At 40.6% G+C, this 25,553-nt stretch overlaps 1 protein-coding gene across 4 annotated transcripts in view; it reads right to left on the bottom strand.

Annotated features, from left to right (window-relative positions):
* Positions 1-24,338, bottom strand: part of sorl1 (sortilin-related receptor, L(DLR class) A repeats containing) — a 195,780-nt gene extending 171,442 nt beyond the window's left edge. For 2 of the 4 annotated variants that reach the window (XM_027999185.1, XM_027999186.1), the window contains exons 1-4: positions 23,955-24,335; positions 8,889-9,005; positions 6,265-6,399; positions 3,889-4,050 (exon numbers count right to left, since the gene is read on the bottom strand). In XM_027999185.1, the coding sequence (XP_027854986.1) occupies positions 3,889-4,050; positions 6,265-6,399; positions 8,889-9,005; positions 23,955-24,263 (723 nt within the window). In that variant the 5' untranslated portion in view covers positions 24,264-24,335. Of the gene's footprint in view, positions 1-3,888; positions 4,051-6,264; positions 6,400-8,888; positions 9,006-23,954 lie in introns of all 4 variants that reach the window. The other 2 variants (XR_003593165.1, XM_027999187.1) reach the window with 2 other exon arrangements.
* Between the last annotated feature and the right edge of the window lie 1,215 nt (positions 24,339-25,553).

Genomic DNA, 25,553 nt, shown 5'->3' with positions numbered 1-25,553 from the left:
GGCAGTGTTTTGTGAGATGACAGTAGCTCAGGATAAACCACAGGGTTAACAACATGGTATTATGGATCAGACTGAACATAGAGATTTTTTGTTCCTTCACAACCATTTACTAGTTTACAGAAACTACTCCACTTCAGTGCTTACTGGTCCTGTCGATCCTGCTGTTAGTTAGATTCCACCTATGGATCAAAAAATAATTCAATTCAAAAATACTTCATTGATCACAAAGGAAAATTAAATTGTTTAACTCCCTTTACCAGCTGCCTCTTTTCATTGTTGTGTTGGAAAATGTCAGTAAGCTTTGCACATTTGGCAGTATAAAGTATTAATGCATTCATTTTCTTTAACCTGTTTTTTTAAAAGGGGCAAAGTACATCTCAAACATAAATGTTTCCATTTGATACGCTGAAAAAGACAATTTGCACTCAGTTCCTTCTATCATTTTTACTCATTAGCTAGCAGCACCACTCTGACTTTCGGTAGATATGTGGACTGAGGCCATGCTGGGTTTTTTTCTATGGCCCTCAGTCTATGAATGAAGCAGACCAACCACAAACTTTCTTGATTACCTGCTTACCAGTTATGTTGACACTGTGGTCCAGGAAACTACATCGAGAGAGAAAAAAGAGCAGCACATTCCACAGAAAAATATTTCTGGCTGCGTCAAACTTGTAATAAAAATTGAGAAGTCATAAGATAATGGCGCCATGTGGTCGATATGAAGGACGATGTGATACAAACGTACACATAAAAAGTGTCGGTTACAAGCTATATGCCTTTTTACGCTCTAAACACATGCTTGGTCAGAATATGATACAAATAAGTATGCAAACCAAAAACTTACCTAACAAGGTAGATCTCATCGGTTTCATGTGAAATACAGAAGCGTTGTTTCATAACTGTAGAAATTTGAACACAATCTGGGTTGGGAAGTGACGTCACTCGGCATAATATAAATATTTTCTAAATGAAAGTACTTCTTGGACTTTTATTTAAGTATTACTCTCCTTTGAGATTTACGTTACTTTAGAATAAATGCAATGCAGATTATGCAGGAAAAGCAATCAGAAAAATCAGACTTATAACCATTATTTGAATGGAGAGGATAATGTTTGGCTGGGCGTGGAGCCCCCTAGTGCCTAAGTATGGTATTAAAGTTAGTAACCGCATTTTATAAAAACATCACATATGGACGTTCATACAAATTTCAGTCAACATTCAGAGATGCAGACTTTCTAAAAGGACAAAACTAAAGATTTTGTCAAAAATATTAACCACCATAAAGGTTTTAAAGATATTAAAATTGATTAAATAAAATTACAGCAAAAATATTTTTTCCATAATGTGCGAATGTTTGGAGTGAATGTTAAGACAACTTTCGGCGAACGTCAAGTCCGAACATTTGAAGTCCGACTTTCAGACTACATTCGGCGGACATAGTCCATACATTTGCTTGCTAGCAGGGTAGATTTCTGTCAAGTTGTCATAACAAAGAAATTTTGAATAATGTCAACTTTGCATTAAAATTGTCATTATTTACCAAATTACACTTTATGACAACAGTCATAAATATTCATGAAGACTTAAACATGTTCATGACAAGTGTTATGTCATGTTTATGACAGTATCATGTCAATCAAATAAAGTGTTACTAGGCCTGTCACGATAGCAAATTTTGCTGAGCGATTAATTGTCTCAAAAAATTATTGCGATAAACGATAATATTGTTTGAAGACCTTTTTACACTGATGTAATGGAAATGACGTAATAATGCATGTGATTTCCTGCCAAAGATAGATACACTTTATTTTCAAAAGAATATTTAACACTGGAACTGATAAACAAAATACACAAAACAACCAAAAACAAAATGGATTCTCAGTCTCCATTAACAAAAATATACTTGATAAAAACTAAACAACATAAAGCCAAAGTGGAAATAAATACTGCATTCAACCTAAAGAGTGCAGATTATGAAGTGTGTATACTATGTTGCCCTTCAGTAATAATTAGATTTAAATAGAGAAGATGGGCACATCGACTACCTGATGCAATAGTTCACACTACATGATTTTTTGCCCCTATTTTTCCCCTTACAACAATCTTAGACCAACAATCAAAGACCAACAATCTTGGTCTTTCTAAGATTGTGTGGTGTGTTATGGTAGATCGTTGTTGCCGCTCCGATCTAAATCAGGGGTTTTCCCCGACTGGGAGCTTTGAGCAGCCTGTTGAGGTAGCCAATCAGAAAGCACGGATTCTCCTCCGTGCTTTCTGAGGGGAAATTGCGGAGGGGAATCCCAAACAGCTGACAGGCGCAACCCGAAGGCGGAGATGATAGTGGAAACAACATTAATGTTTATTCAACATGCAAAGAATATAGAAATGACAAGGGGAGTAGTTGGAGCGAAATTGCTACCGCAGTTGATAAACCCGTAACTTTTCAGCTGTTCTTCGTTAAGGTGACGTAAATAGGTTATAATGATTTTCATTCAGTCAGGACTTTATGCTGACACTAGCCACATGCATTGCAGGTAGATTGTAGTAAAGCATTGATTAATGCCTGGTTTTAAAATTAGTTAACTGGACTTGTAGCCATTATTTTGTGCCCATTGTTGGACACCACATGGCAGGATCGAACCTTATACCTAGGATTTCTGTCGGCTAATGTGTGGTCTGTCAGGTTTTGAAAATGGGCCGACAATCGGCCGACAGCTCTAAGATCGTGTAGTGTGCGCTGGGCTTTACACTAAGGAAATGAGAAAGGAGGGTCAGTGGAGATCACTGGAGTTGAGCCTTTTTTCATTCGGTGTCATCAACAGAAAGAGAAAAAGGACGGAAGAGACGATAATGCCGATAATTGAAATGACGTCGATAGTTTTAATTTATCGTACGATTAATTGATTTATCGTTTATCGGGACAGGCCTAAATGTTACCAAACAGTTTTGCAATTGCAGTATTTCCATTACATAATAAATTAAATTAAAGTCAAATCTGAATAAGTTTGTTCATGGCATGGCAGTGATGGATGTAAACAGTTCCATCTTTATTTATTTCATTACGTTTATTTAATAGGGAAGGACACAGATTAACATAGACAAGTTGAATAAAACAGCAGTGTCATGCTAGTGTCATAGTAGTTATAGCATGAGTACAGCACCTAAATGGGCTTTTTTAAAACAGTAACATGAGATTTATTCATAATTCAGCTATTCAGCGATCCATCAGCATCTTATTTAGGCATTGGAGCAATAAACCCCTTTATTGGGAGCGGCTATGTATGTGGTGTTTTGGGGAAATTGTAGTTGATGATTTTACAGAAGAGCTATGGATTCAGCATGCTGGAATGACAAACAACTTTTTATGAAATGTGTGATGCTGTGAGAGCTCTGATAGAGCCAGCTGCAAAAACAAATCATCAACCTTCTGCCACTTCCTGTCGCCTTCTTCGTCTTTTTCATCAGCAGTAACATCTGGAATGTGATTTGTGCAATGCGAAAAAAGTGTTTCCATTGCAGTTTTGCGAAATACACCTACATCAAAAAAATCCACTTCTTCCTTGCGCAGAAAGCAAATTTTTGTAATTTCTATTTGTGCAATTTTATGGTTAATGGGAATGCAGATACTGAGGAAACATCAGCAGCTAACACCTATTAAAATTTTCCAGTAAGGAAGATTTACCAGCTATGGTACAGAGAAGTCATACTAGCGGCTGAAACCAAAGCATCAAATCCTTTGTTTTGTAAAATATATATATTTGCAGAATAACTTAGCTGTGCTAGCGCACCAATAATGTACACAGGGCAGTATTTACACAGAAAGTCAACTCGGAAATAAGCCAACACCTGGAGAGGATTTAAAACCTGGAGAGCAAGAAGAGGCTCTACCTGTTTGTTGGGATGGGAGCCATCGTATCCCAGCAGCAGGTTGGAGCGTCTTGGATGAAGCAGCAGGTCAGTGGGTCTGAACGGGACGGAGAAGCCTTCCACCGTCTTACAGAAGTCAAATGTGCTCCACAAGTAGTTGTTGGTGGAGTCCACAAACAGATACTAAGGAGGAGTGAGGACGGAGCATTAGATTTTAATCTGCAATATAGTTTGCAATAATGGCAAAACTCCCCAAAAAACCTGGGTTAGAGGGAGAAGCATCATATACTAATAGTTCAAATGATCACACAGAACCACTGTACAAGCATAAAGTAGAAATTCAGTTAAATTCAACAATGCTTTCTTTTCCCCAGAAGGAAATGAAATGTTGTCATAAGTCATGTCATTCAAGCGTATTCAAAGAATCGTTATGGATGATCTCCAAAAGAAGTCAGTTTTGCAACCAATCTCAAGAAGAAAATTGTTGCTGTATGACGGTCATAGCTATCATCACATGCTAACGTCTCAATATCCAGGCAGCAGAAACGATATTCCACAGTAACATGTCCTGGATGATACACACAGTTGTTAGCAGCTCTGCTCATCCACCTCATTTGTTTTTGCTGTTCCTCTTTAAGTCTCTGGCTGTCCTGGTAGAAAGTCGGACTGTGTGATGGTGTTGATGTGTTCCATTTGGACAGAGTCAGTTTCCTGGTACATACCCCATTTCTATTTACTGAAAATAGAAAAACCAACAAGAATGTGCACACCACCTTACGTCAGATGGGATTTGTTTGTTTTTTATTTATCTTGTTTTGTTTCCATCCCTATTTTGTCATCATTTTTGTCAAAAGTTCTATAACTTTCACAGTGTTATTGCCACCTTGTTTTCTATTGTCAACTTATAATGTGGAATGTATATAGCTGCAAGAGAAAGAAGAATGTAACTATGAAAAAGTGTCAATATTTATTGTTAAAAATAAATAGAAACTAAGCAAAAAATAAAAAACAGAAAAACAAGAGGTCCCACTTACATAAATATTAACTGCCGTAGTTATGAAGGGAAAAAACTGATAATCTCTGAGATGTTTCTATAACTTAAATGGAGTTCAACTGTGTCCAGTTCAGTTGATTGGGCTTGATTTGAGAAGGCAAACACTTGTTTCTATGAGGTCCCACAGTTGACAACAGGTCAGAGGTCAAACACCAAAAATGAGATCAAAAATCTGTCTGTAGATAGGATTATATTAAGTCATAAATCTGTGGAAGGATCCAAAATTACCTTGTGGAGATCCAGGAGGGGCTGAGCCAGACTCCAGACTTGAATCTGACTGACCTACTCTGGCGAGATCGAAACATGACTAAACATGACTGACATATGTCTCCCTGCAGTTCTTCTCAACCTAATGGAGAAGAACTGCAGAGAAGAGTGGATGTAACTGCCTAAAGACAGTTGAGCTAAGATGGAGACTGCAACTGTTATTAGCAAAGGTCGATCAACAAAGTATTAGGGCAACACTGTAAATACTTAAAGAAATTTGGTTTCCTAAGTTTTCTATTTGCAATGAGAACATTTCCACAAGGTGATAATGGAGAATCAAAATTTTGAATAAAATTTTGAAGAAAGAGGATAATTTTATACAATTTGGAATAAGGACTGAATATAAGATGGAGGGGAAAAGTGAATACTTTCCAGATGCACTTGTATTTGAGCTTTTGAGATACTAATCAGTTTCTCCTAGTTCTAAAACAATGCCTTGTTACCATGGTTATTCATCATACCAGCTGTTAGAAAGTAGAAAATTAGGAGCACAGCATCCAGAACCAAAGGGATCACTGACCAAACATTTAATGCCTTATCGAAATGCTTAAAATGTATCGGAACAATTAAGAAGTTCCCCCTCAGGGAGAGCAAAATATTTCAATCAGTATTCAATCTGCACTAATGGTTAGCAAACTCTGTGCATGACTAAGCCAAAAGCAAACAGATTCATGCAAGTTGCTTTTAGTTTTTCAGTTTTTTTCTATCAATACAGTTGGTCTTTCAAGGTTGCACATTAAGTCATAGGAAGTTAAATTGTTGTAGTTTTTTCATTTCTTAAAACAGAAAAAAAAGATGGATGAATTATTTTATTCATGGTTCCTAAAGTACCATGAATGTTATACAAGATAAATGGCCATACTGATGACACATAATGCACTTTGAACTGCTTTGTTGCTAAAAAAGTGCAGGAAAAAAAGTGCAAGAAAACTTCTTCACACAAACGGACATACATGGGCACCCATGGCAACTCTGATGCGCATGAAATGCTGCATGGCATGCAAGCAAAATGACGCGGCTGCTTCCAAGTTTGTTGTGAATATATCAGCCACAGTAAGAGAAGATTAGTGACTCACCCTGCGGTTGTCTGCAGGACTGTGGTAGAACTGAGAGATGACCTGTTTACTGCCGTTCTTGGCCTTCGCTTCGGAGAGCTGGAAGTTGGCCGACACTGGTATGAAAGTTGTCCCATAGTTGTACGAAACGTAGACCTGAAGAGGAACACGGCAATCAGGATTTTAAGGCCCATACCAAAGCCTCACTGTGTGCAGCTTTAGAACAATGATTCCCTTTTTCTGCAGTTACTACTAGTGTTGTACAGCAAGTTTGGCTAATGACCATCTATTGTCCCTTTAACACTGGCTCTACTTTAGCAGCTCCGGTCTACTTGACCCAGTCTGGCTCAGCTCTACTTTGAAGTAATCCCATTTCCACAGACCTGGTGTTCTATCGGCGCTACCCATCAAAGCGTCCTACCTTGTGGTAATGCGCTTGTGCACATCGATACTATGTCACATACTGCTTACTCAGCAGATTTCTTATTCATACATCCTACCTTTGGAAGTTTCGTTTCATCTGTTTTATTTTGACTAAAATTACAGTAAGCTTTGTTTAACTTATTTTATACCTGGCTTTCATTAAGCTGCTGTATTACTTACATGTCCACTTACATTATTTACATGACAGGCAGCTTGTAAACATATTTGTAAATGGCTTTAGGTTTCAGTCTGCAATGTCGTTACCAGGGATGAAAGTAAGTCATTATGGTCGGGTACTGCATGCCACTAAAAGATTTAGTGTGGGTACACAGTACCCAGAGAGGGGTGTGATTCACACGGCACGATTGAACCAAACTTAAGACTCACAAGTTCTGCTCCTCTCATCTCTACCACTGCCCTAACACTCTCTGACTCTGGTCGCTACGGTAACATTTACACCTTCAAAATAAGATACAGATGCGGCACAAAACAAACATTTTATTTTCATGAAAATTTTTACTCTGAATAACGGCAAATTAATGGGAGCCCTGAGCATGTTTCTCTGCAACGAGACGGTCCCATCTGGGAGTGATGAGACAATAACACCCAAGGTGTGTTGCTTATGGTCTCTAAGTGGAGAAACAGTTTGAAGGCTTCATTCCCTCATTAGCGTGCCGGTTGCCGCATATCATGCAGAGCAGGCTTGGACTGTTGGAATCACCTACCGGGATAAATAAATTCTCATGTCTCTTCTCTGGGGCTTTTGCCCATCACAAAGAAACTTTCCAAAGACATCTGATCTGTTTTTTACTCATTTTGCTGCTTGTGGGCTCAACGTTGGCATGCAAGACGTGACCGACAGAATCCGGTTAAAGGATTTTCAAAATAAAAGATCCTTCAGACTCAGCTAATACTTAAAACGGAAATATTTAATTATTTCTTGTGCAGCCTGGTACCGGTCCAGGGGTTGAGGACGACTGCTGTAGATCAGGCGTCCCCAACCCTGGTCCTCAGGGCCTGCTGCTGCACACCTCGGTTAAATGAACAGGCGATTAAGTAGCTTCTGCAGCAATTGCAGGATTGCAAAGGAGGTAATGGAATCATATGAATCAGCTGTGCTGGAGTCTTGCCTCATCAAAAACATGCATGACAGCGGAGTAGTGGAGCTGTGCCGCAAGGTTGTCAGTGCCTGTCGTGGCAACCCTTAAACCCAATGGACATCTTTGGTGAAGGATGCTGTCAGGCTGAAGAAGGAATCCTATTGGGCCTTTTTGGCCTGTTGGACCCCTGAAGCAGCTATTGAGTACCGGCAGTCCAAGTGGCATGTGGCTTGGATGGTTGCTAAGGCAAAAACATGGGCATGGGAGTTCGAAGAGGCCATGGAGAATGACTTCTGCACGGCTTCAAGGCAATTCTGAATCACTATCCAGCGTCTCAGGAGGGGAAAGCAGTACAGCACCAATACTCTTTATAGTGGGGATGGTGTGCTGTTGACCTCGACTCAGGACGTTTTGTGCCGGTGTGTAGAATACTTTGAAGACCTCCTCAATCCCACCAACATGATTTCCACTGAGGAAGCAGAGCATGGGGACTCTGGATTGGGCTCTCCAATTTCTGGTCTTGAGATTGACGAGGTGGTTAAGAAGCTCCTCAGTGGCAAGGCCCCAGGGGGTGGATGAGATTCGTCCAGAGTTCCTTAAAGCTCTGGATGCTGTAGGGTGTTTTTTGACGTGACTCTGCAATATTGCATGGACATTGGGGGAGGTTCCCCTGTATTGGCAGACCATTGTGGGCTTTCTATTTAAAAAGGAGACTACAGAGTGCGCTCAACTACAGAGGGGTCTTAAGCTCTTAAGCTTCCCTGGCAAGGTCTATTCAGGGGTTTTGGAGAAGAGGGTCCATTGGATAGTCAAACCTCAGATTTAGGAAGAGCAGTGTGGTTTTCGTTCTGGTCGTGGAACACTGAACCAGCTACACAGCCTTATCAGGGTCCCAGAGGGAGCATGGGAGTTCGCCCAACCATGGCAGATTGGGAGAACCATGTCTGTCCAAAACCACACTGATATTAATTGTCCCCACTAGTGTCTATTTTTTTAAATGAAAGATCTTGGTCTGTTAAGTAGATATTTTTAGGGGTGAGCAAAAATGAAGTCAGTAAATGCCATGCAGCAGAGGTTGAATGCATGGAAGATGAAATAGTACTGTGCTGTATGAGTACTTACAGAACTGGTTTTGGGCCCAGTGGCTGCCGTGCTATCTCGGGCTAAGGCTACAATGACGTTGCTCTTCTCACCAGCCCAGTGTACCACCATCTGATTATGAGAGTCATTCAAGTTGGCCTGCAAGACACAAATACGAAACAAAAATAAAAATCAGATATGAATTTAAGAAACTCTAATATATTTAATACTGTGCGTTAAGAGCTCGACCAGTTTTTGTGTAATTTTGTGATCTTCTGCACGGCTTCAAGGCAATTCTGATTCACTATCCAGCATCTCAAGAGGGGAAAGCAGTACAGCACCAACACTCTTTATAGGGGGGATGGTGTGCAAAACGTCCTCGACTCAGGACGTTTTGTGCCAGTGGGCAGAATACTTTGAAAACCTCCTCAATTCCACCAACATGCCTTCCATTGTTGACTATTGTTGGAAATTGTTGACTATTGCAATAACAAAATTATCATGATTAATATATTTTAATCTGTAGTCTTTTTTTCTTCACTATCATTGTATGGACTGAAAACAATTTTACTGATGTAAATCGTGATGTGTGGACCACTTAAAGGGGGTCCCAATTACCTAAGCCAGGTATCGGCAACCCAAAATGTTGAAATAGCCATATCGGATAAAAAAAAAAAAAATCTGTCTGGAGCAGCAAAAAATTAAAAGCCTTATGTTTATATTAGCCTATTATCAAAATGATTAAGTGTATACATAAATGTTTATTTTCCCTGAAGTGCGTCCTGGAAGGAATGACACACCACATGACTATTCTTTTGTTAATGTATTATGTTTCGTTGCATTGATAAAATTAAAGAAATGCAATAAAGAAATCAGATTTTTCAATGTCATTTTTTTAACTTTTGGAACTCGGGAAATCTGCTCCCAAATGCAGTTTGCATAATGATCGCTCTTTGTAAATAATCACCATTAAGTGTGTGATCGAAAAAACAACATACACAAAAAAAAAAAAAAAAAAACGGAACATGCATAACGTGCCCCTTATCTTGGCAACAAACGGAGTGCAATAAAACGGAACCTGAAGTTATAAAAATAAAGCAGTAGCCTTTTGAAAAGGTAAAGTATATAAAATTAAATTAACACAGTTTAAGTGTGATTTCTACGCAAATGCAAAGCAAGTCAGTGTAATGGTAAGACATAGCAGTATCCTCTTCTCTTTTGTCACACAACCATCCTCGGACTTGAGCAACAAAACACAATAATATAGCTTTGTGTCATTCTAAATTTAGTGCAACGATTCTGTGTTTTAGTACTGCTGGGGTCCATATGATTATGTGTATTTATTATATGTTGCATTGTGATCCTTATTGTTATGTGTAGGGTTGTTACGCCCCCTATGGTCTAGGGGTCCAGGGGCGGTAACATAAAAATGTGTCCAGAGAAAAAAACTGGATGGAATGGAAAAATGATTTACTACAAAAAGAAGGTTTTCACAGAACCAAAACACAATACAACTTAACCCAATTAAACAAAAGTAAAGGACCAACAAATTCAGAAATCAGAGTGCAAATTAAATAACAAGATGTTCAAACACATCAGTCTAAAGTAACTCAAAACAACCCAAAAGAAAGGACAAAAGGGAGCACCAAAACCTCCCAAACACAAGCCTCTAGCTTGTTCAAGATGTATCTAAAGCAGATTCACCACTTAGCAAAATAAGCAAGAACAAAATTGTTCAAACTGTCCAAAACAGTCACCAAACACGGAAGGTGGGGGTCAGCTTCACACAACCTCTTCCTGCTAGCTGCCCCACTGGAGGAATGAACTCAGACGTCTTTTATGTGGTGAAGGTGGTCTCATCAACGTCTGATTGGCTTTGCTGCTCCAATGGGGGAACTGCTCTCCTGCAGCCTCTAGGCAGCCAATCAGAAAGCTGTGCCCGCACAGCTGATCCTGCATAATAGAAAAAAAAACAAAGAGCCTGCACAGCCTCAAGAGGCCAGGGGCCGTAACAAGGGTGTTATGGGCTTCCCCTGTCTGACTCTGCTGACTTCCACTCACATGTGACAGGCCTGTCATGTGGGCGGGGGATCGGTGGAGTGGCATTGCCAGGACCGGAAGAGGAGAGCATTCAGAGTTGGGATAGTAATGAAGCTATCAGTGGAGTGTACCGGTTTGTTAGAGGCGTGAGCTACAGCCTCAGGAATAGCAGCTCGTACTTATTCTAATGAACACAGTTTAGTGGGACTACATCTGCGGCGTTGGCGTCATTGCAATATACAAAAATCACTAATCAATTTATAAAAACGACCACTTTGTTACTAAATATATGTATCAAAGTGCATCCTGGAAGAAATGACGCACCACGTGACTATTGTGTTATATAATGGTGCTTTAAGAACACAGGATTGTGTTAATGTGATTTCTGTTTACGGACAGCACTGGACAGCTTCTAAACATCGGACATGTAAGATGTAACTTTGATCTTGACGCGACAGCTAATGTAGTATGCCTTCCCTGGAAATGTCTTTCTTCATTACCGTATTTTTCAGACTATAAGCCGCTACTTTTTCCCCCACGCTTTGAACCATGCGGCTTATATTTTATATATATATATATATATATATATATATATATATATATATATATACACTGCTCAAAAAAATAAAGGGAACACTCAATTAACACATCCTAGATCTGAATGAAAGTAATATTCTCATTGAATACTTTGTTCTGTACAAAGTTGAATGTGCTGACAACAAAATCACACAAAAATCATCAATGGAAATCAAATTTATTAACCAATGGAGGCCTGGATTTGGAGCCACACACAAAATTAAAGTGAAATAACACTACACGCAGATCCAACTTTAATGTAATGTCCTTAAAACAAGTCAAAATGAGGCTCAGTATTGTGTGTGGCCTCCACGTGCCTGTATGACCTCCCTACAACGCCTGGGCATGCTCCTGATGAGGTGGCGGATGGTCTCCTGAGGGATCTCCTCCCAGACCTGGACTAAAGCATCCGCCAACTCCTGGACAGTCTGTGGTGCAACGTGACGTTGGTGGATGGAGCGAGACATGATGTCCCAGATGTGCTCAATCGGATTCAGGTCTGGGGAACGGGCTGGCCAGTCCATAGCTTCAATGCCTTCATCTTGCAGGAACTGCTGACACACTCCAGCCACATGAGGTCTAGCATTGTCCTGCATTAGGAGGAACCCAGGGCCAAACGCACCAGCATATGGTCTCACAAGGGGTCTGAGGATCTCATCTCGGTACCTAATGGCAGTCAGGCTATCTCTGGTGAGCACATGGAGGGCTGTGCGGCCCTCCAAAGAAATGCCACCCCACACCATTACTGACCCACTGCCAAACCGGTCATACTGAAGGATGTTGCAGGCAGCACACCGCTCTCCACGGCGTCTCCAGACCAGTGTTGTATAGTAACGAAGTAAAAATACTTCACTACTTTACTTAAGTATATTTTGGAGTACTTCATACTTTCCTCGAGTATGAAAATTTTTGATGACTTTCACTTTTACTTCACTATATTTCCGAACTTAATTGCGTACTTTTACTCCGATACATTTTCAATGTGTGGTTTAGTTACTCGTTACAAAAAAGCGAGAGAGAGAAACGCAAGTGTTTTGACCCCACCTACTGATTAGCAAGTAGCAAGTAGGCTACCGAACAAAGTCCGTAGCCTACTTGCCTGGGCTTGTTCATCACCTCCAATAGGATACACCTGTTTCGCTTCTCCCATTAAACACAAAGCAAGTCTCGCAATCAGCCGCAGCCACATGGAGGAGGAGACGGAGACCACAACGACTGCAACTACGTCGGACACGGCTCCAGGGAAACCACCAGCTGGTGATGAGAGCCCATGGTCTTATTTAAACACAATATACTCTTTCGTGGGTGTTAAAGATTCGTCGTACCGCATGCAGTTTATGTTATTCCTGCCCGAAGATGTGGAAATTCTATCTTACAAAAACTCCCCGTCCAACTTGAAGAAACACATCGAGGTAACTTCTTATGAAATGGTTATAATCCTCCTGTTTCAGTAACTATAGCTTGGTCACTAGGCACTACTGTATTGTGAAACGTTGACCATAAATGAACTTTGTTTGGCATTGTTTCAGTTCCACACGTGGTGTATTTAGCTTAGGTCTAATGTTGACTGTAGCAGGCTACCTAGACTCCTCTGTTCAAGGGGGGACAGAAGCCATAGCGATAGCAATTTAGACTAAATTTAACGAATATAGGAAAGGCATGCAAGTTCAAAACCAGGTTTACAGATGCCAATAAGCTGCATTTCCTTCCCAATTCTTTTTTTCTTTTGCATAATGACCAGTTGTGTGCACCACCTACTGACTGTAGCATTGACTGATTCACTGATTTGTGAAGTAGAGTAATCGTAACAGATCTTTTTCTTCATGTTGGCCGCATTTTCTGTACTATTTATTTTTCTCATTTTCAGCACTGACCTTACTTGAAGGGAAAACTTAAGGCTTACAAAAACTTTGTATTTTCTGTCCTGGAGGGTATACTAAGAAGCTGGTTCAGTTGTAAAGCAGGTTAAGTTAACCTTGTGCTATAGGGAAAGCACCTAATTTTCTTCACTAAATGATGCCTGCAGGTATATCTATTAGCAGGTTTAATTTTGCCTACACTTGGTTGTGTACATTATTTTAAGTGTATTTGACAAGTTTACCAAAATATAAAAAATGTCATTCAAACTGCATTTGCTTTGTTTTACTTTTTACTTGTACTTTTCATTACATTACTTGAGTACATCCATTTTTACAGTAATTTCCATACTTAAGTACAAGAAGTTTCAGATACTTTAAGACTTTAACTCAAGTAACATTTCAGTCAGTGACTTCGACTTTTACCAAAGTCATATTTTGGAGAGGTACTTGTACTTTTACTTGACTCTGAGATTTCAGTACTTTATACAACACTGCTCCAGACTCTGTCACGTCTGTCACATGTGCTCAGTGTGAACCTGCACAAGGCGCCAGTGGCGAATTTGCCAATCCTGGTGTTCTCTGGCAAATGCCAAGCGTCCTGCACGGTGTTGGGCTGTGAGCGCAACCCCCATCTGTGGACGTCGGGCCCTCATACCATCCTCATGAAGTTGGTTTCTAACTGTTTGTGCAGACACATGCACATTTGTGGCCTGCTGGAGGTCATTTTGTAGGGCTCTGGCAGTGCTCCTCCTGTTCCTTCTTGCACAAAGGTGGAGGTAGCAGTCCTGCTGCTGGGTTGTTGCCCTCCTACGGCCTCCTCCATGTCTCCTGGTGTACTGGCCTGTCTCCTGGTAGCGCCTCCAGCCTCTGGACACTACGCTGACAGACACAGCAAACCTTCTTGCCACAGCTCGCATTGATGTGCCATCCTGGATGAGCTGCACTACCTGAGCCACTTGTGTGGGTTGTGGAGTCCGTCTCATGCTACCACGAGTGTGAAAGCACCACCAACATTCAAAACTGACCAAAACATCAGCCAGACAGCATAGGTACTGAGAAGTAGTCTGTGGTCCCAACTGCAGAACCACTCCTTTATTGAGTGTGTCTTGTTAATTGCCAATAATTTCCACCTGTTGTCTATTCCATTTGCACAACAGCAGGTGAAATTGATTGTCAATCAGTCTTGCTTCCTAAGTGGACAGTTTGATTTCACAGAAGTTTGATTTACTTGGAGTTATATTGTGTTGTTTAAGTGTTCCCTTTATTGTTTTGAGCAGTGTATATAATGTGTATATATACTGTATATACACATTACAGACATTACAGACCAAAGGTTTGGACACACCTTCTAATTCAATGAGTTTCCTTTATTTTCATGACTATTGACATTGTAGATTCACACTGAAGGCATCAAAACTATGAATTAACACATGTGGAAATATGTACTAAACAAAAAAAGTGTAAAACAACTGAAAATACACCTTATATTCTAGTTTCTTCAAAGTAACAACCTTTTGCTGTGATTACTGCTTTGCACACACTCTGCATTTTATTGATGAGCTTCAAGAGGTAGTCACCTGAAATGGTTTTCACTTCATAGGTGTGCCGTCAGGTTAATAAGTGGGATTTCTTGCCTTATAAATGGGGTTGGGACCATCAGTTGTGTTGTGCAGAAGTCAGATGGATACACAGCTGATAGTCCTACTGAATAGGCTGTTAGAATTTGTATTATGGCAAGAAAAAAGCAGCCAAGTAAAGAAAAACAAGTGGCCATCAGTACTTTAAGAAATGAAGGTCAGTCAGTCCGAAAAATTGGGAAAACTTTGAAAGTGTCCCCAAGTGCAGTCGTAAAAACCATCAAGCGCTACAAAGAAACTGGCTCACATGAGGACCGCCCCAGGAAAGGAAAACCAAGAGTCACCTCTGCTGCGGAGGATAAGTTCATCCGAGTCACCAGCCTCAGAAATCGCAGGTTAACAGCAGCTCAGATTAGAGACCAGGTCAATGCCACAGAGTTCTAGCAGCAGACACATCTCTACGTAGAACAACTGTTAAGAGGAGACTGTGTGAATCAGGCCTTCATGGTAGAATAGCTGCTAGGAAACCACTGCTAAGGACAGGCAACAAGCAGAAGAGACTTGTTTGGGCTAAAGAATACAAGGAATGGACATTAGACCAGTGGAAATCTGTGCTTTGGTCTGATGAGGCCAAATTTGAGATCTTTGGTTCCAACCACCGTGTCTTTGTGTGACGCAGAAAAGGTGAACGGATGGACTCTACATGCCTGGTTCCCACCGTGAAGCTTGGAGGAGGAGGTGGGATGGTGTGGGGGTGCTTTGCTGGTGACACTGTTGGGGATTTATTCAAAATTGAAGGCATACTGAACCAGCATAGCTACCACAGCATCTTGCAGCAGCATGCTATTTCATCCGGTTTGCGTTTAGATGGACCATCATTTATTTTTCAACACGACAATGACCCCAAACACATCTCCAGACTGTGTAAGATAACGTTTCACTGTTTTTACAAGTAAACAGAGGAATAATGGAGGGGAGTAAACTGGTTTGTTTTGTTGCTTCACTGTTAAGTAGTCGACAGAGCAGCCAGCTGATTAACATTTTCCTGAATTAACTGGTACTGCTGGAGAACTCTCGATGAGAGAGCTTGGAGGGACAGAACACCATTATTGGTGAAAATATTTAAACAGATACCGTTAGCTTATGTTGTTCAGCCTGGACGCTCCAAGAACGTTATTACTTCACCGTTCTACTTATCGGTGCTTTTCTGACCATTACACATTGTTTTCACACATCAGTGTCATAGCATTAGCTTATAGCATTAGCCCAGTTGGCATCTGATGTTTTTTGGCATTTCGTGTTTTCCTGTCCATGTGGATATCAGCAAAGTACCTCTGAACAATACGTTTGTGTTTACCTTGTACACGACCCTAAGGAGCGTTGTATACTTTTTTCTGAATTTACTCGCCACGATATCAGACTTTAATACTGCCAGCAGCTCATTGTTTAGGTCAAATCTATTTTGAGCGGCCGCAGTTTAATATGTGTTTCCGGAGGGGTTAGGACAGTTATAACGGGGAGAGATTATAATGTTATAACTTCCTCCCAACTGCCTCTAGCAAAGAGAATAGATCAGTGGTGTGGTTGTCTTTCAGTGCAGTTACAAGAGCAGGGAAATATATGTAATATCAGTAAAGATCAATTATTGGCCATCACAGCAATATTAATATTGGATATCCATATTGGGCCATATTTTTAAAATTGGTGGAGCCCTACTTATTTATTTTTGGGGGGCAAAAAGAAAAATATAACAGGTGGAAGTAGAAAATTTGAACTTTTTTGTTTTTGTAATTTCATACCACAGCAGACTGACTTGTAACGCACCCAGCTCACTTAAAAAGGAAAATCGATCTGTAGTTTTCCATGGCCATGTCATTAACACCTGAGAGGCGTACCTATAATTTTGCCTGCATGTCTGTTTCCATGCAAACAGTAAATACTGCAATGACAAGCCAAAACACCAAAACCTCCTGTGTGCACCTCCCATCATGCAGATGGATCAATACAAATAAATGGGCTATTTCATCATTCTTGTCACTGCTTGGCTATCTCGGCTATCTCATCTCTCAGAGTTCTTCTTCACTAATCTTTTATGGATGACTCCAAGAGGGGGCAGATCCCTGAAAGAGCTTAATTTTTCTTCCAAAGTCTTTCTGCTCCTCCAGAAATAACACACAGCTTTTTTGACATAGGTTTTTGTGGTCCGACGTGATCCGCTCTCCACAGCTTCATTTGCTGATCTAACACCAGTGTTCCTGCCATGATCTTACAGCAGTGTTTCTCAATTCCGGTCCTCAGGCCCCCCTGCCCTGCATGTTTTAGGTGTTTCCCTTCTGCTACACACCTGGATTGAATCTATGGGTGATCAACAGGTTTCTGCAGCACTTAATGGTCATGCAATCATTTCAATCAACTGTTCTGGAATAGAGGCACATCTAAAACATGCAGAGCAGGGGGGCCTGAGGACTGGAATTGAGAAGCACTGTCTTACAGGGGGAAAGAAAAACATAAATCTCATAAAAGGCAAAGACGCTAATATCTTTTCCCACAGCAGCCTGAAAAAAGAAAAATCTATAAAACCAACGTAGTAACTAGAAATATCAAGCTCTCGTCCAGGGAGTGGGTGGACAACAAAGAGGCACAGCAAGTAAATGATGATTTATCAATGTGGTTTTGCCCTTTTGTGATGCTGTAGTCACAGCAACGCAAACATTCTGGGGAACAAGGGCATATGCTGTCGCCAAAGTGTTACCTGCACACAAAGGCCCCACTCCACTGACACACACCGCCTCGTCAGCATGCCTGGGTAAAAGCCTGGGCCGTCTCTCAAGCCAAGGCCTGCTGCAGCAGTAAATTTCTGCATTTTATATCGGGTGAAGAGGACTAGAGGGGGGGAGGCAGTCTCTGCAGCCTGGCACGACTGAACTGGAATCAGACTGGCTGTGAAGACAAAAGGCTTTTTCACACGTTGCAGCAAACTGTTGGGAGCAAGATGACATTATTAGGGTTCATTGACCGATGATCAGAGCTCTGGTGGTAGAGCAAAAACTCTGGAGGGTGTTACTGTTGAATATGGGGTAGGATGATGATGAGAAGCTATTTTATACCATTGTAGCCTACAGTTAGTTTCTTATGCAACACAGCATCTTGATTTCATTGGTTCAAAAGCTGGTGCACAGCCTTTGTGGTTCAACTAGCGAGCCTTCTCCAAGCTCAGCTGACTTGCACCTGACCCTTCCTCATGCGATCATCAGCGAATTACAGGGAGGGTCTTGGGCAATTCCAGCTCTGTGGTTTGACAACCACACATCAGAGGCAGCAGCAGAGCTGTTCTTCAGATTCTGAGCCAACAGACCTCCACTTTGCAACATTCCTGTGGCCAATTTAAAACCCAGACGCATACTGCACCATGTTTTACAGATTCCTCCAACACTTACAGCAGCACACAAGTTCACCACTAGCTCAGAATGTGTCTGTGGTGGATGGCCTCTGCAGCAGGATGTTTGGCACTTTAAGCTGCACTCCAGAACGTAGCCAGGTTCAGCCAGAGGATTTCTGATTGAAGAATGGGGCTGGAATGATTCCTCGAATGATTCGAGTACTTCAATTACTAAAATTCCTAGAAACAAATTATCTGCCTCGAAAATTTGTTAAATTATGTTTTATTATTTAGCACACAATGTTTCATCCAGGTGATTATTTGTGTTGCATAACGCTCTCACTTGAACCTATGAGTTGTTGACAAATGCTATGAGCTAGCAGCATAACATCCAATTTTCAAGTTCGTTACAGGTGAACTTCATTGAAGATGATAATGTCTAGGTTTTTTTGGGAGACCAATAGGCATCCTTAAAATGACTGGTGAGATGCATGGAATACAACAACCTTTCTCCTCCTGGAGCTTCTGCCTTGTTCAGAGTGAACACGGTGGGCGTATTTACACAGGTGAGCAGATAGACTGAACACAGCAGGCTGCTGTGCTGTAGTTGATGCTTAACGTAGCATCAGCTTTGCGAACAAACTGGAAAACTAAATTTTATATCATTCTGGTCACAACAAATACGTGGCAGAGCACATCGTGGAAGTACATAGCTGGCAGATGTGTTTGTGATGAAAAAGCCAAATCTCGTCGTTAACATGGGTATAAAAGATATAACTGGCTGGGCAAAGTGCACTGTAAAAAAGAAAACTACAAGCTGTTCAGAAGAGTTTATAAAATTTGTTGTTTAGAGATGAAATTCAAAATAGAATAAAATAAATATATATAGGCCTGTCACGATAGCAAATTTTGCTGAGCGATTAATTGTCTCAAAAAATTATTGCGATAAACGATAATATTGTTTGAAGACCTTTTTACACTGATTTAATGGAAATGACGTAATCATGCATGTGATTTCCTGCCAAAGATAGATACACATTATTTTCAAAAGAATATTTAACACTGGAGCTGATAAACAAAACAACCAAAAACAAAATGGATTCTCAGTCTCCATTAACAAAAAATGTACTTGATAAAAACTAAACAACATAAAGCCAAAGTGGAAATAAATACTGCATTCAACCAAAAGAGTGCAGATTATGAAGTCTGTATATTATGTTGCCCATCAGTAAAATAGAGAAGACGGGCACATCGACTACCTGATGCAATAGTTCACACTACATGATTTTTTGCTCCTATTTTTCCCCTTATGACAATCTTAAAACGTTGGTCTTTCTAAGATTGTGTGGTGTGTTATGGTAGATCTTCGTGGCGCTCTGATCCAAATCAGGGGTTTTCCCCGACTGGGAGCGTTAATGCAGCCTGTTGAATGTGACAGGCAGCCAATCAGAAAGCGAGGATTCTCCTCCGTGTTTTCTGAGGGGAAATTACGTCGGGGAATCCCAAACAGCTGACAAGGCGCAACCCGAAGTCCAGCGGACATTGGAGATGATATGTGGAAACAACATTAATGTTTATTCAACATGCAAAGAATATAGAAATGACAAGAGGAGGAGTTGGGGCGAAATTGCTACCGCAGTTGATAAACCTGGTAACTTTTCAGCTGTTCTTCGTTAACGTGACGTAAATAGGTTATAATGATTTTCATTCAGTCAGGACTTTACGCTGACACTAGCTACATGCATTGCATGTAGATTGTAGTAAAGCATTGATTAATGTCTGGTTTTAAAATTAGTTCACTGAACTTGCAGCCATTATTTTGTGCCCACTGTTGGACACCACACGGCAGGAACGAACCCGATCGAACCTAGGATTTCTGTCGGCTAATGTGTGGTCTGTCAGGCTTTAAAAATGGGCTTTACACTAAGGAAATGAGGAAGGGAGGGTCAGTGGAGAGCACCGGAGTTGAGCCTTTTTTCATTCGGTGTCATCAACAGAGAGAGAAAAAGGCCGGAAGAGACGATAATGCCGATAATTGAAATGACGTTGATAGTTTTAATTTATTGTACGATTAATCGATTTATCGTTTATCGCAACAGGCCTAAATATATAAATAAACATTTAAGTCAATAAATAAAAATTTGGCCTGCACCAAATGCAGCTTCTCCACATAGATTAGTTATATATAATATGTCTCTTAAATGACTTTGTTGTTCATTTATTTATTTGTATTTAATTATTTATCTATTTATGTTTTTGTGTGTTTCTTAATCTGGGATCTGAGTACAAATTTCGTACCACAAACCCAAGCTGGTATGATGATAAAAAAAATCTTTTAATTCTTGCATCATCAATGAGAAAATATATATTGAACCAATGAATGTCTGCTTCCACATTCGGGGATAAGCGGCTTGGTCGCTTCCAGTTTATTGAAAACGGTATTTTACACTTGGTGCTTGCAGGGCTTGCCCAAGATAACAATCAGTGATGTACATCAATCTGAACTCCAACAAGTAAGCTGGAGTAAGGTTTTCAGATGTACGCCTTCCGTATGTTACAGGAAGACATCGCCAGTGAAATGCAAAACCTACAACTAGCCTTAAAAATAACAAGTAGACAATTAAAATGTATATCAATTATTGCACTTCTGTTTAATCCAAATTAAGTCAGTGGCTCCATCAGGCCCCCAGACCTTCAGGGACCCCATGAATGCTAATATTTTAACACAGACGACAGATATATAACATTAATTTATTGAGATTATCAATGCTGCTAAATTTGATTTAATGGCTTCAGCATACATAAATTTAAATATTTTAAATTAACATTTAAATTTAAGATTTTAAGGAGGTGGAGAGTTTACTTTGTAAAAGTTCAAAAAACAATATTCATAGTTAGATTGTTTTGTTACCACAGCTACACTCTGATGCTATGAGTTTAATCTGTGACTTTGAGATGTGTTTCTTCACAAATACAAATTAGTAAACTGCAATTATAATTTATTGCTTTTTAGGTTGGCCAATTAAACTACTCCCCCTCTCCCAGATTTCACTAAATCTAACACAGAAGCTGTTAAAGATGTTGATGTTTTTAGCAGCAAGAGCGGCCCTCAAATCAAATTCTGCTCAAGGCCTCATAAAGCCTTGGACTTTATGAGTCATGATGCATGATGAGTTAAATCCGCTGCAACACGATTTAATTCAAGGTAGCTAATGTGGCTTTAGTAACTCTTCCATTTCGTGTCTGTTGAGTTTTTAAATACACAGAAAATGTTGTGGTTGCCCAACTTTAAGTGACGAGTTTGTCAGATCTTTGCCTCTGGCTACCCAAGTACACAAAGCATTTGATATGGTTTGATGCATCGTCTAAACGGAAAAATAATAATAAAATAATATAAAAACAAGCATGATGAATGACTACGAGGAGAGCACGAAAGCTCGTCACCGGGCTGCACCTGCATGATGAGTGATTAGCACCGGTTCGATAACCAATACTGCACCGACCAACCGGGACCACATACATAAACTTTACAGGGAAGACAGAGCCACACGCTGGGCAGCGTTTTGAGATGTAAATGCCCCATATAATTCTTTGTTCACAAAGATAAATCATTTTCACCACTTGTTTAGCAAGCACCTCTGAAAGCGCGACTACTGTACAAGTTATTCCTGAGGTCCACATTGAGCTGAGCAACCAGAGCTAACGCGGCGGGCTTTAAACCCTTACCCTGATGTGGAGTTCTCTAAAGAAACCAAATTCCTCACAGGGGTTCATGTGAGGAATTATTATTACAAGGTTGTGATTATGATAACCTCATGAGGTTATCAAGGTTGATAACCTTGATAAACTTATTATCAAGGTTATCTGTATGCCTGTGTCAGCCTTGTATGCCAGGCTGACACAGGCATACAAGTCAGCCTGTGTCCTGTTTGAGTGAAAGGAGGTGTGCACGATCTGTGCTGAGATTAAGCAGCGGCAAGTGCAGGCTTCAACGCACAGAGGTGCCAGTGGTGTGATTGTTCCGCTCTCTGGCTTTTAAATGCATAAACTATAAACTTATCTTTTAGGAATACATTTGATCCGTCAGTGAAACACTCAGAGTAACAGATCCGACTTTAACTTAAAACAACAACAACAAAAAATTTAATTCGTTGCAAACTCGAACAGACCACACATCTCAGAAAAACGCAGAGTCCTCCCCTCTGTACTGAAGGTTTGGACTTGGACATTTTTCAGAGCTTCTTGCCTCTGGTAAGGTGCATATCCGTCAGTGGATGGATGCTTTCGTTACATTAAAACTTATTCAGCAAATGTCTTTCCATCTTCCCTTTAGCGGATTAACTCTTTCAAACAACCCAAAAACAAACTCCAATGAGCATAAGAACTACTTTTTCACAAAATTGAGTAATATAACATTTTTGATGCAATGCTTTAATATGTGCTAAATAAAAAATATTGATGGAAACATGGTTAGTGAAACTCAGCAAGAAGGGATAGAGCAGTTTATGCATTTTGAAGGAGCTTAGGTTCTTCAATGTTTTTGTTTATGTACATATTCTACAAAATGGTTCATTATTAAATTAATCAACTGCAAGTAGAGATCTGTAGTTTCACAATTAGAAGAATGGTCATTTTAGAGAATGAGACAGGGAACTTCTTTCATATTCTAATGCATGTTTTGCCTCTGAATTCTCTTGTATTCCAGAACTTGCAGGAATCATCCAAATGGCAGCAGCAGCACCCTGAATCAGTTCAGCTGAGTTCCCTAAAACACAGCCCTCTTTCTCAAAGTCTTCCTGAACTTGCATGCTGCTGTGGTACTGCACTCATTCCTTCAAAGTGTTTTCCTGCTCAACAGCTGTGTCATCCTGGAAGATGAGGAGCGTGCACTAGTCACACACAGGATGTCAGACTAATGGATGGCCTTTATTGAATGACAAAGCAAAGCTAGCATCACTGACGACTTGCGCCAATCCTAATAATTATGTTCCAGTGATGCAAACCCACAGCGGACCCCCTCAGCAAACATAGGCTTGCTTTACTCTGACCAAGGCAGGATGAGATCACTTCCTTGTCCTGATCTAACTATTACTCAAGTATCAATTATATCAAGCTCTTGTTTAATGCATACCTGTACAGCATTCTGCCAAGGCATTTTCCTTCCAGTATTTTCAGTGCTGGATGACAATAAAATCCTTGCAGTGCTGCATTTTCTTCAGCACCCAGGAAAACAAATCAACTGTTAGTTACCCAACAGTCCACACCTGCAAACACCACAAGTCTCTTTATTGAGAAAACACCAGGCTTCCCTCTTCCAGCTAATTACAGGAACCTGCAGACACTCTGATGTTTGTAGAATTGTAAGTGGGCTCTAGTAAGATCTGAATTTACTGGTTTATCTTATTCTAAACAGGCTGCCATTTGCAGGCTGCTGGTTTGTGCATGTTCACTGAACTGTGCACCATTGCAAACACCAGATGAACCTCCTCAGCACTACCCTGAGCAAGGTTAAACAGCACAAACACACATTTCTTTACCACATTCAAGTTGGAGTAATGTGAGGTTATGGTGAAGAATGGTGAGAAATGTCCACGTCTGTTAGCTAAGGACAGTGTGAGATGATGCATGGAGCTCAGATTGCCCCAGCCTCACCGGATTGCATCGTGCGCTGCTTTACCTGGCCGTAAACCTTCGGCATGGCCGACTTGCCAGCGCTCCGTCGGCTCCGATGCTCCCCCTGGGCGCCTGAACCGGACGCAACTTGAGCGGCCAGAGGCAGCGCTGGAGCCGCGGCGCCTCTTCCATCTCGCGCGAATACATCCAGATTCGCTCCAACGGTGAAAAAGCCTCTGTTCTGAGGAAGGGTGTAGCGTCGCTCTTGGTGAAGATGGAGGACCGACGGGGTTCCCCCGGAAAGCGCCAGGACCAAGAAGCATATGGAACACCAGAGAGGGGACAGCATCTTGTCCGCCTGCATTTTCGCCATGTTTGTGTATGTTTGGCTCCTGGATTAGGTGAGCTCGAAATAGCTCCTTCTACTGGCAAGTGATGCCAATGATGCTGCGTTCAAGAGCTGTGGGAATGTGAGAAACATCTACAACACGTTCACAGACTGTTCTTGAGAGCTTGCGTTTCCATGAAACGAAACTAATAACCGAACGAATGTGAAATAAACAAATAATTCACAGGAAATCACAGTGTCCACAAACAACAGTCCAACGGTAGTGTTGGAGTGCTCAGACTACAAAAAGGTACATCTGAAGTCTCTTCATGGGGAAAACATACACAATTATTTATAAGTACCCTTTATTTTCTCAAAAAAGTTGCTCAACTGAACATGACCACTAGTACCCACTTTTGAACATAGATGACAACAATACTAGTAGCCTATTCTTGTTAACAAGCTTAACGTGATATATTGGCATTAGCTAGTCATCATTTAGCTAACATTACAACAGCATTATTCAACTCACTCGGGTTAATTTTAGGAATAAAACTGTGCAGAGTTCTTTTCCTTTGGCTAGTTTGCTGCCATGATTCTAACATACACCGGCGTGCCGCTCTGCACAGTAGCAGCAGCTCTCCCCTATGACATGTTAACAATGGATTAAGCAGCTGTAAAGACTGAAAAAAAATGCGGGAAACAAAGGGCACATATACGGGAAGTGCTGGAACCTCTACTGTATCAAATCGAGATAGAAATAATAGAAAGTTGGTCACTCTGAGGTAAAAAAGGAGAACGATTGACTCTGTGAGAGAGCAATGCTCCCCAATGCCCGCCCATACAATTGCATATGAATTCAGGCATTAATGGGTTAAATTTTAAAAGCCACAGAAAAGTTGCACAGTTCTTTGGCCCGACGTTTTCTTGAATCCATCACGGTTGACACGCGCTGTTGTTTTGCGCCCCTCTAAAATTAATTAGAAAATAACGTCTAGTTCGGCTGCGGATGAAAACGCAATAATATATGAATATATTTAATTCTTAAACAGACCCTTTGCACTTGTGAGTGAGCTTGTGAGTAGTCACCTGTAAACAATCGTTGTTACATGTTTTATGCAGTTTATTAGCAACAGGCTAGCGACTAGCTTGTTTTGCTAATATTTATTTTTCCTCCTCAGGATATTGTTAGCTTATACTTAGCAATAAAGGTCGCGAAATAAAAAATAGAATTGCTGATAAATTACAAGCATGAGTATGAAGTCGTTTAATACAAATCAACTTTATAGCTTTTGAGAAGTGTAATAAGCAGCTTCTGGTTGTCCTCATACCGAT

This window comes from Xiphophorus couchianus, chromosome 18 (genome assembly GCF_001444195.1).
Source record: "Xiphophorus couchianus chromosome 18, X_couchianus-1.0, whole genome shotgun sequence".
NCBI lineage: Eukaryota > Metazoa > Chordata > Actinopteri > Cyprinodontiformes > Poeciliidae > Xiphophorus > Xiphophorus couchianus.
Note: the sequence above shows the minus strand (reverse complement) of the source record. Positions and strands in the feature narration are given on the sequence as shown.